Raw genomic sequence first — 10,156 nt, 5'->3', positions numbered from 1 at the left:
ATTCTGTGAATGAAGTATTCTCTTTCTCTGTCTTTGCAAAATTAAGCTGATTTCTGGAGAATTTTAAAATATTTTTACTCTGTTAAATTAGTTATATATATGTTTAAGAATGTTAAAGTAAAGCTTTATAAACAGCTGTAAAACTTATATATAAAATATTTTGCAGATTGTGATGGTCCTTTTCAAGCAACTCAGCTGTGGAATAGTATTATTCATGCTCTTCACAGTCAGGTGGAAATCAAAAGACGCAGACAGCATCTGAAGACATATAAAAACTGTTTCACTGGCTCAAATGCTGTTGATGTAGTACTGAGCCATCTTATGCAAAGCATGTACCTAAGCTGCAATGATATTTCTCGTCTGAAGGGAGTCCGTGTATGCCAAGCATTGATGGATCACAAAGTGTTTGAGCCAGTTGGAGCAAAGCTTTACTTATTCAAGAATGAGAAAGAAACAGAGTTTGAGGACACAAACACTAGTCTCTATAAATTTGTAAACAGCGGTCTTACGCCTCCTCTTCTGAGAAGGAATAAAGGCAATGAGAGCTTGTCTCCTGAGCAAATTTGTGAACAGAAGACAAAAAGACATTCCAAGTGAGTTACTCTGAATTATTCTGGTGTTTTTGTTTTGTTTGGTTGGTTTTTTTAAAGTTAAGGTGAGTTAACTGCAGATGAAGTTATATCTGTATAACCCAGGTACTGGAGACTTTTGAAAACTACGTGCCAATTTTGAGAAATGTCATACCTAAATCGCATGTGCTACTTAATATTTCTTCGTAATGCTAAACTGCTTTGATCTGCCCTTTGTTATTTAGAATAGAGTCTGGCATGGTAGCATAAGCCTAGGATTGTTTTGCAATCGATTGTGCTGAAATATGAGAATTAGTATGAAGGAGATACTTAATGGAAGCAGGTAAAAGAAATGGAACTCGTCAACAATATTTTCAATCAATATCTTTCTACTAAGCAGATATGGATGATTGGTTTTCTAGCAGCAGGATAGGCCCCAGATACAATGTAGCCCTAAAGTCCCAATTTAGTAGCAATTTAGGAAGTGACAAAAAGATAAATGTTTCCTGATTGTATTTGTTACACATCTAATTATTTTTTTCCCTAAGCAGAGCAAAGTGTGAAACAACACTTTCAAACCCCTTAGCATTAGAAGCAGCTGATAAAAAGAGGGTAGAGGAGCTTCTTCAATCAATAAATGTTCACGCATCTTTATGTCCAAAGATCACGGTTAATGAACCAACTCATCAGCTTTCAAAAAGAGGTGAGGATTGAGTTCTTCACTGTATCTACTTGGATTGAATACCTGGTTTCTGTTAAGCACTGCACCTTGGAGTCCTAAATTTAACATGTCACTGATGACAAAATAGCTAAATGAATGCTAAATGTGTATGCTCATAGTTAGCAAACACAAAGAAACAAAACAGGGTTAAGTTTTTGCAGGATAATGCAGTTCTATTTATGCAAATACCAATTCAGGAGGAAATCGGTTTTATTATTAAATACATCTGTATTATAAGATTCCTTTGCTATTCACTTGTCTTTTCTTATACATTTACTAATTAGAGTAGGTTATTACTAATTCTGAGAAATTATGAGAGATGTTCTCTTTAAAGCCTGCTTTCTTAGCATTCCTTCCTTTGATCCCTTCTTCCCCCAGCACAGAAACTTCACACTGTGCTGTTATCTCGCTTTCTTTGAACATTTAAAACATGCTTGAGTGAGTAAAAAGAAAGGTTAGTGTTTTACAGAAGATCATATTTTTGATGAAGTTTTTTGTTTGTTTGTTTGTTTATGGTATCAGTAATAGAAGATGTCTGGAAACAGCAAACTCTGCTACGACTATTGCAGTTAATTGATATTCCACTTCTAGAAGACATCTTGGTGTCTTCAGTAAAGAGAAAAACAGACTGTTTTGGTAGAGAAGATCTGATTATCTCAAATACTTTCCTGGACAGAGAGGTTACATGTAGCTTAAACTTGCCCGAGTAAGTCACACATCTATAAAATGTCTTTGTTAGTAAATGCTTTATTTTAATCTTGAGCAAAGATTTTTGTCAAGTGAACAAAATAGACATCATTATGCTTGTAGGCAGGGGTAAGGTTAATTTACTTTGACTTCTTTTCAGAAATAGTAAGGGAATTAATAAAAAATATGTTTAATATTGGACATTTGAGGATTTTAAGTATACATTAAAACTTTAATCTCATGTGTTGAAAACACTCATAGTTTCTAGACCAGACACTTGACTCCTAGGTCTCTGTAACAGAAATTAGAAATTAAACAAATTTGTGAGGCTTTTTGTTTGGTGGTCACAGTTCCTGGTGGTGGTGCTGTGAGGATATAATGTCAATAAGGCATCTATTGTTAGGAACAGAAAAGGAGAAACTAAGCTGTAGTGCTGAAGAATGCTTATATCATGATATAGAAGTAAAAGTGGCTGCATGTCTTTAGTGCTTTTTTCCTTAAATATTATTTTATTTTTGTAGTGTTCCTATTGATTGGACTTGAGCTGATCTTTATCTTAGCATGTACTTTTAATGAATATGTCAAGACATTTCTCCTTATGGGGTTGATGACGGTCTGGCACAATTGCAGCTTGTTTTGATCTGGGCGTATCTCTGGTGTATTGTCTGTAGCATAGGAAAACCATGGAAGTTGCTTATTTTGAGCAGGTCCTTGAACTACTCTAGTGAAATAAATTGCATTAACCGCTTAATAAGCAACAAGCTTAATACTTTGGTTCAAATATGTGCCTATACCTGCGTGGTTATTTCTGTCTAATTTTCTGTAAAGGATTAAATGAGAATAGGCAGAGTATTTAAAAGTAAGGACTAAAACTACCTTTTCCTTCCACAGGCTTGACAAATGGCTCTTTGCTGCCGTTGAATGCTTGGAGTATTTCCCAGACCAATTCATAGTGATGGTTAGTCAGCAGTTACCTCAAAGCACTAACAAACCAAGCAGTCCGAATACATACAAGAAGATTCTTTTTGACGTTATAATAAAGTATTATAGTCAAAAGAAGGATTCTCTTCTTGCCACTCAGGATCTCAATATTCATTCAGGAATTATAGAACTTATAGGTAAGAGCAACTGAAACAAAAAATGCAAGTGAAAGCGGTATAAAGGATGGTACTTACAAAGCATTAATTGATTGAATCAGAAGCCCATTTGCAATGCTATTGCAGATGTACTTTAATTTAGAGGTTGGAAAGGAATGCTCAAGGTTGCTAGGCAGAACACCTGGTCAAGGCAAGGATAAATTTCAAAGTTAGACCGAGTTGCACAGGGCCTGGTCCAGCTAATTTTTGAAAATCTGCAAGGATAGGGAATCGCCAACCCCTGTGTGTAATCTGTTTCGATATAGCTACTCATTGTAAAAATTTCTTACTGCTAGTCAGAATTTACGTTATTACTACTTGTGACCAGTAACATGAAAGTAAAATCATTGCTGTAAAGTTTTCTTCTTAACTAGAATAAGGTTTTGTGAGTTCTGGACTTAGGACTTCTTTAGTAATGGAAGTTATTTAAAATTATAAAAAGGGCTGTTGAGATTGTGATTCAGGCTGTGATCCCCTCAAAAAAACCATCCCCACAAATGCTTTACAAGTAAACCATAAGAGTTGAATTTAAATACAAGTTTAAGACTAATCCTACCCTAAATAGGCCCTGTTACTTCTTCAGTTCTGTAGGCTTTATGGATTGTTACACAAAGTTTCAGTTTTCAGAGAAGTGTGACAAGCTTACTGGCATAGGAGTACAGTTGGCCTGTGTCAAAATTGGAGCAGTGTGGTGGATCCTGTGGCCAAAACCTCATGAAAACACCAAAGGCAATGTTTTTATCAGTAGTATTTTGCTAAAGAGAGAGAAAAAAAATCAAATTATAATAGAAGTAATGAAAGGGAAATTATGGCAAAATTACATAACCCATCCATAAAAGAAGAATATTTTGAAATAAGTTACTGGTAACTTCTGCTAAATGTTCACTTAAATTAAAGATGGTATAGTTCGTATATGCACTTAAATAAAAAAAAACCTGATAGAAACTGGTATTATAGGATATTAATAAATTTGAGAATCAAAGCAGTAAGGGAAAAGACAGTGTCATAATTCTGTGACAGTGTCAGAATTACTCTAACGCTTTAGTTGTCTGTAGGTCTTTTCCATATTAAGTATCTGCTTGATCTACACTACATGGCCTGTAAATGTCCAGGGCTATTCTCCAACTTGAGTAAGACTGTCACAAGCAGTTTCTAATGCTTTATTTATTTTTGATGAAGTGGTGACGATAATGTTGTCATTAGGAAATTATTCTCTGTTTGAATATATTATTTTGTCTTCTCTAGTCCTCAGCCGTATTCTAGTTCATAATAGATCACTGTTAGGAGATTGTGCTTAACTTTTTTTTTACAACCATTTTTCCCTCTTAGTGGTATGGAGTAGATTATGGTCATCAGTGCCTAACAACTTTCATTCTAATAATAATTTTCAAGTAGAATCCAGTGCAGTTAGCCTTGACTTCGATAAAGTCCTGTTGTTCTGACTGTAGTGAAGGAGATAGTTCAAACTAGCTATGAACATCTACATATTTAAAACACTTTCAAAATTAAATTGAGAAGTGCTGCAGTTAGCTAAAGTGTGATTTTTTTTTTTTTTTAATCAATAGATACGCAGTTATAACTGTATTTTCCTCAGCTGTTAAAGAGTTTGATTTCGGATGGCTGATAATACAGATCTGTTGTGAAGGCAAGCATGTTGCTGTGCTTGTTGCCTTTAAAATAAACAGAGTACTTATGTTACAGATTAAAGCAGTTGGTCAAACTAGTCCGTGTGGATTATACCTTTTTACACTGGAGTTTTTCCTTTTTTTTTTTTTTTTTTTTTTTTTTTTTTTTTTTTTTCCCCTACAGTCTTTTAAAGTAACTCAGTAAAGCTTTAATCAAGATCACAGAAACTCTTGAACTTTCCTTAGAAATTATTTAACTTTCTGTCTTCATATCTACACTTTTACCTGTCTTGATTATGTCCTTTGGAAATTCACTTTCCTGTTATTTTTTGCCTGCCCCTCTTTTGTAAGAGGGTCACTCTTTTGGTATTCTTTTTAAACAAAGATGTTTTCAAATGGCTTGTGGTACAACCCCAAAAGTCCTGAATTATTTATTGTAAAATATAACTTCTGTTCCAGTAATAGGACAGAGGCCAGAAAATAATGTGTAGGTTCTGTTCCCTTTATCTGCCCTCATCTTGCTTTTGCCTTAAGAAAGTTACTTGGCTTTTTGATAGTTCCTCACTTTCAAAGTGAAGATAACTAGAATTGTCATCTAGAGGGGTTTTTATAAGAGATCATTTCCACCTTATTCCATTTCCTTGAGAAACTTATAACCTAATGGCTTTAAAAAGCGTGGGGAACACCAACCATCAACAAAACAAACAAACAAAAACCTAAAAAACCCAAACAAACAAAACCACAAAGCAATGAGAAAGTTAGAATTGTTCAGCTCACTAATTACTTTGAGGTGAATCCTGGAATATAATACGAAGATGTGTATCACAAACAGTGCAGACATCACTTCAGTGTTTGCACATTGTACACAGAACATAGTAATGTCCTGTATATGTTGTTCTGTTCCCTGACTAGCTACAGGCCAAAGGCTTTAAGCTTATATTGATTAAATGTTGTATTGAGTCTTGTCAAAAGGTTTTAGAAGTCACTGAGATAACCTACTTTGTTTGGAGGGAAAACCCTGCAAAAATGGGATTATTGTTGGAACAATGCATTCTTAACTCTGAAAGTAAACATGTGGCACTGAATACACTGTTTTATTCCATTGCAGAAAAAGGAAAAACAGATCAAGCTCTAGAGGCATCACAACTTTATTTAAAATTGTTGGCACCAAATATCCAAGAAGAACTACATAGACTTCTGACATTCTTAGCCATTGCATCAGACTCTGAGGGCTACAAATTACAAAAGCAAGTAAGTATCTGTTATGTTTAGTGTGGAAAACAGCACTTCCTACAGGAAAGTTAACTTTTTTTTGCAGAGTTAGAAGTATTCTCTTTACTGCCTTCTAATGTGATTGTTCTTTTCTAGAACAAATATGTTCTTCCCACTGATAGCATCCTGTTATACTAATTGCTGACACATTGCAAGGAGATCTAATGCCAAACCTGGGTTCTTGTTTTTCTAGTTCGATAACAGATCGGTGATCATCAAGACTTGCACAAAGTTCATCTTGCAAAATAAGACGTTGTCAAAACCACAGGCAGAACTGCTGACTCAGTTTCTGATGGACAATCACTCCGAGCTCTTCAAGGTAGCGTTTTTCTTACCTCATTGGGTTTGTCATTTTAAGTGTTAAATGTCATGAAGTGCCTTCTTGGAGATAAGAGGTCTGAGGAGCAGAGTTTAATATTCCATCTGTTGCAGCTTAATGGTACAGTCAAGTAGGGCGAGAAGCTATTTCAGACTATGGAGGACAGCTTTTTGAAAGCTTTGCAATCCTTTATATGTAGTATCTTCTCTACTGATTTGCATAATTTCTGTTAAGAAAACTTTGAAGTATTAAGTAATTTTTATAGAGACCTTTTGGCACCTTGTTTCTGATGGCTACCTTCTAAATTTTTAGGCTTCTTAGTGTCTTTCTCCTTTAGAAGTCAGCTGACATACTCTGAGTGATATATAAGATGGCATGCTCTGGTGCCCCAGTATACATGTACAGCTTTGACAACTCTTTAAGTGTTCCTTTTGGTATTTTGAAATGTTAACTTCTAAATTAAAGAAAATAAATAGAAAGGCCATTTCATTTTGTGGTTGTATTTAACTTGATCAGTTACAAATATACAGATATATTTTATACTCTCCTTTATTTACATTCCATCATATTGTCACACATGTGAAGAGACGCAGCCTTCCCAGACCCTATATTGACTTTCCAAATTCAGACAGTGCATTAAAGTTGTGATGTTTTTCTAATGTTTTCCTCAACTATAAAATTTCTCATTAAAACACTAAATAGAGATGAACTAATTATCTCAGCTGTTGTAAGATAGCTCTGAAATGCTCTAGACGTTTGTTGTCCAGTCACAAATAAGCTTCACAGAAACATTGATTTGGTTTCAGTAAAATGTTATTTTGAGTTCTTATACAAGACATTAAATTACACTTCTGACCTCTGCTAAAGAGTCGTGGGAAACTTTTATTTCTTTAAATTACCTCCAGTTGAGTTTGAAAGTATCAAGTGGTTACTGTGAGTTTTGTATGTGTTAATATACAGCCAAAACCAAATACTTCTTTGTTGTTGTTGTTATTAAGGACTCTGACATGAGGGTTAGGGCTTTGATTCATGACTGGAGATGGAACCAGATCTGACAAATGAAGTGCCCACTGCTTCAAAGCAGTGACAGCAGCGTGGATGGTGGCTCGCTCTTTCACAGCCGCAGTTGCAAGCCCTTTGTATTATATAAGCTGAAATCAGTGCAAGGTCTACGCTACAGTTTTTGCCATAGTTCAGTGGAAAACAACTTCTAGAACATCTTGCCTACTATTTTTTTTGGCCAGAACTATCAGGAATAAACATATGTATATGTGTTTTAGTGCAATTTTATGAGAGATTTTGAATGTGTACCTAAATAAATGTAGGCATGATCTTCTGCAGTTAATTATGTGATTTTTAAATTGACCATCTGAAACCTTTAAAGTCTCAAAATACAGAAGTATTGTTTTTGTAACTTTTTTCTTTTTCAAATTGTATTTTCAGACTCCTTTAACTCTTCTGGAACTCACTAGTAGGAGACTTGAGAGTTTGCTAAAAGGAGAAGATCCAGATATTGATTCAGGTAGGTGATATATGTTTTTATATGAACGTTTCTGTACAAATCAATTTATCATCAGCTGACTATAATTTTTGCATAGACAATGTTATTTTTCCTTTACTAGAAATGGAGCACTGAAGTGACTAGTGGCTAATTCACCAAATAATTAAATTATCTGCTATAAGCAAAATGGTGACCTCTGAATATTGGAGATGAAGGATTCTATTAATTATGTAGTTTGAAGAAGTTGCAAAATTTTTTTACCAAATAATTACTTCTGGAGAAATTAATGCAAAATGCGCTTCCTGAAGTGACTTGCTTATAATTTCGTTTGTGAATTTGATGTGACTTTATATTTAGAAACAGCATTCTTATATTTCTGCTACAAGGCACCTAAAAATTCTCACAGAACTCAGTATAGACTCTAGTAGATGTCTTGAACACAGACTCTGATTGTTTACTGTTTTGAAGAACTCTCTTCCTTTTCTGGGTAAGCACAAAGTTTATTAAAAACTTAATATTTACAGAAGGGTAGTATAGCCTAAAAGGGAACGCATTTGACACTCGATACGTATGTGGGACTAGTGTTTTCCAGCTCATTTCCTTTACAAGCTTACATTCCATCTGGCCTTGCCGACAAAAAACTTTCAGCACTGTGATTAAAAGGTTTGGTTTAAATAATTGCATTTCTGTCTGACTCTTTAGCTTCTTCCTTTTGACTTCTGTATTGCCAGTGCATTATGTTCTTAACCATTGAAGAGAAACCATTAGGGAAATGAATAATACTGTATGTTATTGTGCTGTTTAATACTTTATTTAATAGAGCAGCTGCCTGAGAAGTAGTTTTGGTACAGAATCTTTTTACCACCTGTGCTGGTTCTGGAATGCATCCAAATTGCTTCTGGCTCAGTGTTCTGAGTATCACGTGTTGTGTAGCTGAAGAATAGAGAGATGAGCAACCGAGGAAGGAGTTGCCTGTCTATAGTGGAGCCTGTGTGATCTCCATCGGAGCATTGAACAGACAGTTGAAGTACGAACCCCATATTATATTCTCCCTACTATATTTTGGAGTGTCGATCTGTAAATGTATATAGATTCCATCTACTTATTGAAATGGCTAGTTTGATCTGCTTGTAAGCTCTCCAGTTCTTTCCCTGTGTGCCTCATAGTCTGGCATCATTTTCCCTTTTCTCATGGAGGAGATGGGAGGAAAATCTTTCCTGGGAGCGACTGAGCACTCTTAGCTGGTAAACTTCTGAAGTGCACGTGGGAGCAGGAGGGGAAGACTGGGGGACCCTGAAAAGAAAAGGGTTCTATTGCAGGAAGGTAATCCATAGGTCTACTGGAAATAAAAAACACTAAAAACACTGAGGGAACTCTGCATTGGTTTTAATCTAGTAAGCCACTTGAAACCACTGAAATAAAGAACCCACTCTGAAGTTTTAAGAGTTCATCTCTTTGACAGAAGTTGTTAAACTTTCCCTTTTGAAAGAGATATCTTTTCTTGGTTTTGCTTTACTAAACCATAAAAAGTATTTAATGTTTGGTGTTTTACAGACTCCTTGTAAAAGAAGGGAGGGATGGTCCACATGAAAATTCTAGCAGCTCAGGTTATTACCACTCTATGTGAAGTCTTAAGAAGATGTTTTTTGTACAGAAGGAATACTGATGATTTTTTCCACGTTAGGCAATTGACACTGGTTCAACCAGCTTGTTCTCTAGCATGTATGGTAGGAAGAAATGCCTGTGGAGTAGCTGAATGCCAGTCTTTCCTCAGGCTAGAACTCAACTGTCCAATGATGGGGCTTGAATCTTTGCAGGGCCATACTCTACTGCATGGGTTCACAACCTTTTTATAGCTAAGTTGTGCCTGAGTTGTGTATCTCTCCAGGTACAGTTCCTTGCCCTGCATTCACCCTGAACTGCTGCCTGTTATATCACCTCTGCTTCTGATGCCAAAACCATGCTGAGCTATCTAGTCACCTAGAAATTCCTGAATTGTATTCCTGATTTCAGAGATGTGGTTCAGAGGCAACTGTTTCTCCAAAGTATTTATTCACTTGTATTACGTACTGGGCCTTGCTATAGATCTGATTCACTCGCAGGGAATCAATGGATCGTGACAACTGCAAGGTGTGACTTTTTGTCATGTAGCATGGACCCACTTAGTGGGTGAGGGAAAGGCTGTGAATGTTGTTTGCCCAGACTTTAGTAAAGCCTCTGACACCATTTCCCACAGCATTCTCCTGGAGAAACTGGCTGCTCGTGGCTTGGATGGGTGTACCCTTCACTGGGTAAAAAAAACTGCCTGGATGGCCAGTCCCAAAGA

General features: G+C 35.8%; 1 protein-coding gene across 1 annotated transcript; it reads left to right on the top strand.

Moving 5' to 3' along the window:
- Positions 1–166: 166 nt before the first annotated feature.
- Positions 167–7,851, top strand: DEPDC4 (DEP domain containing 4; the record flags this gene model as incomplete). Its single annotated transcript, XM_010077515.1, has 7 exons — positions 167–593; positions 1,121–1,272; positions 1,813–1,996; positions 2,869–3,095; positions 5,847–5,989; positions 6,204–6,329; positions 7,773–7,851. Coding segments are annotated over 7 exons (1,338 nt in total), but the record flags the coding sequence as incomplete, so codon positions are not given.
- Between the last annotated feature and the right edge of the window lie 2,305 nt (positions 7,852–10,156).

This window comes from Pterocles gutturalis, unplaced genomic scaffold, assembly GCF_000699245.1.
Source record: "Pterocles gutturalis isolate BGI_N339 unplaced genomic scaffold, ASM69924v1 scaffold51833, whole genome shotgun sequence".
NCBI classification, from domain to species: domain Eukaryota; kingdom Metazoa; phylum Chordata; class Aves; order Pterocliformes; family Pteroclidae; genus Pterocles; species Pterocles gutturalis.
Note: the sequence above shows the minus strand (reverse complement) of the source record. Positions and strands in the feature narration are given on the sequence as shown.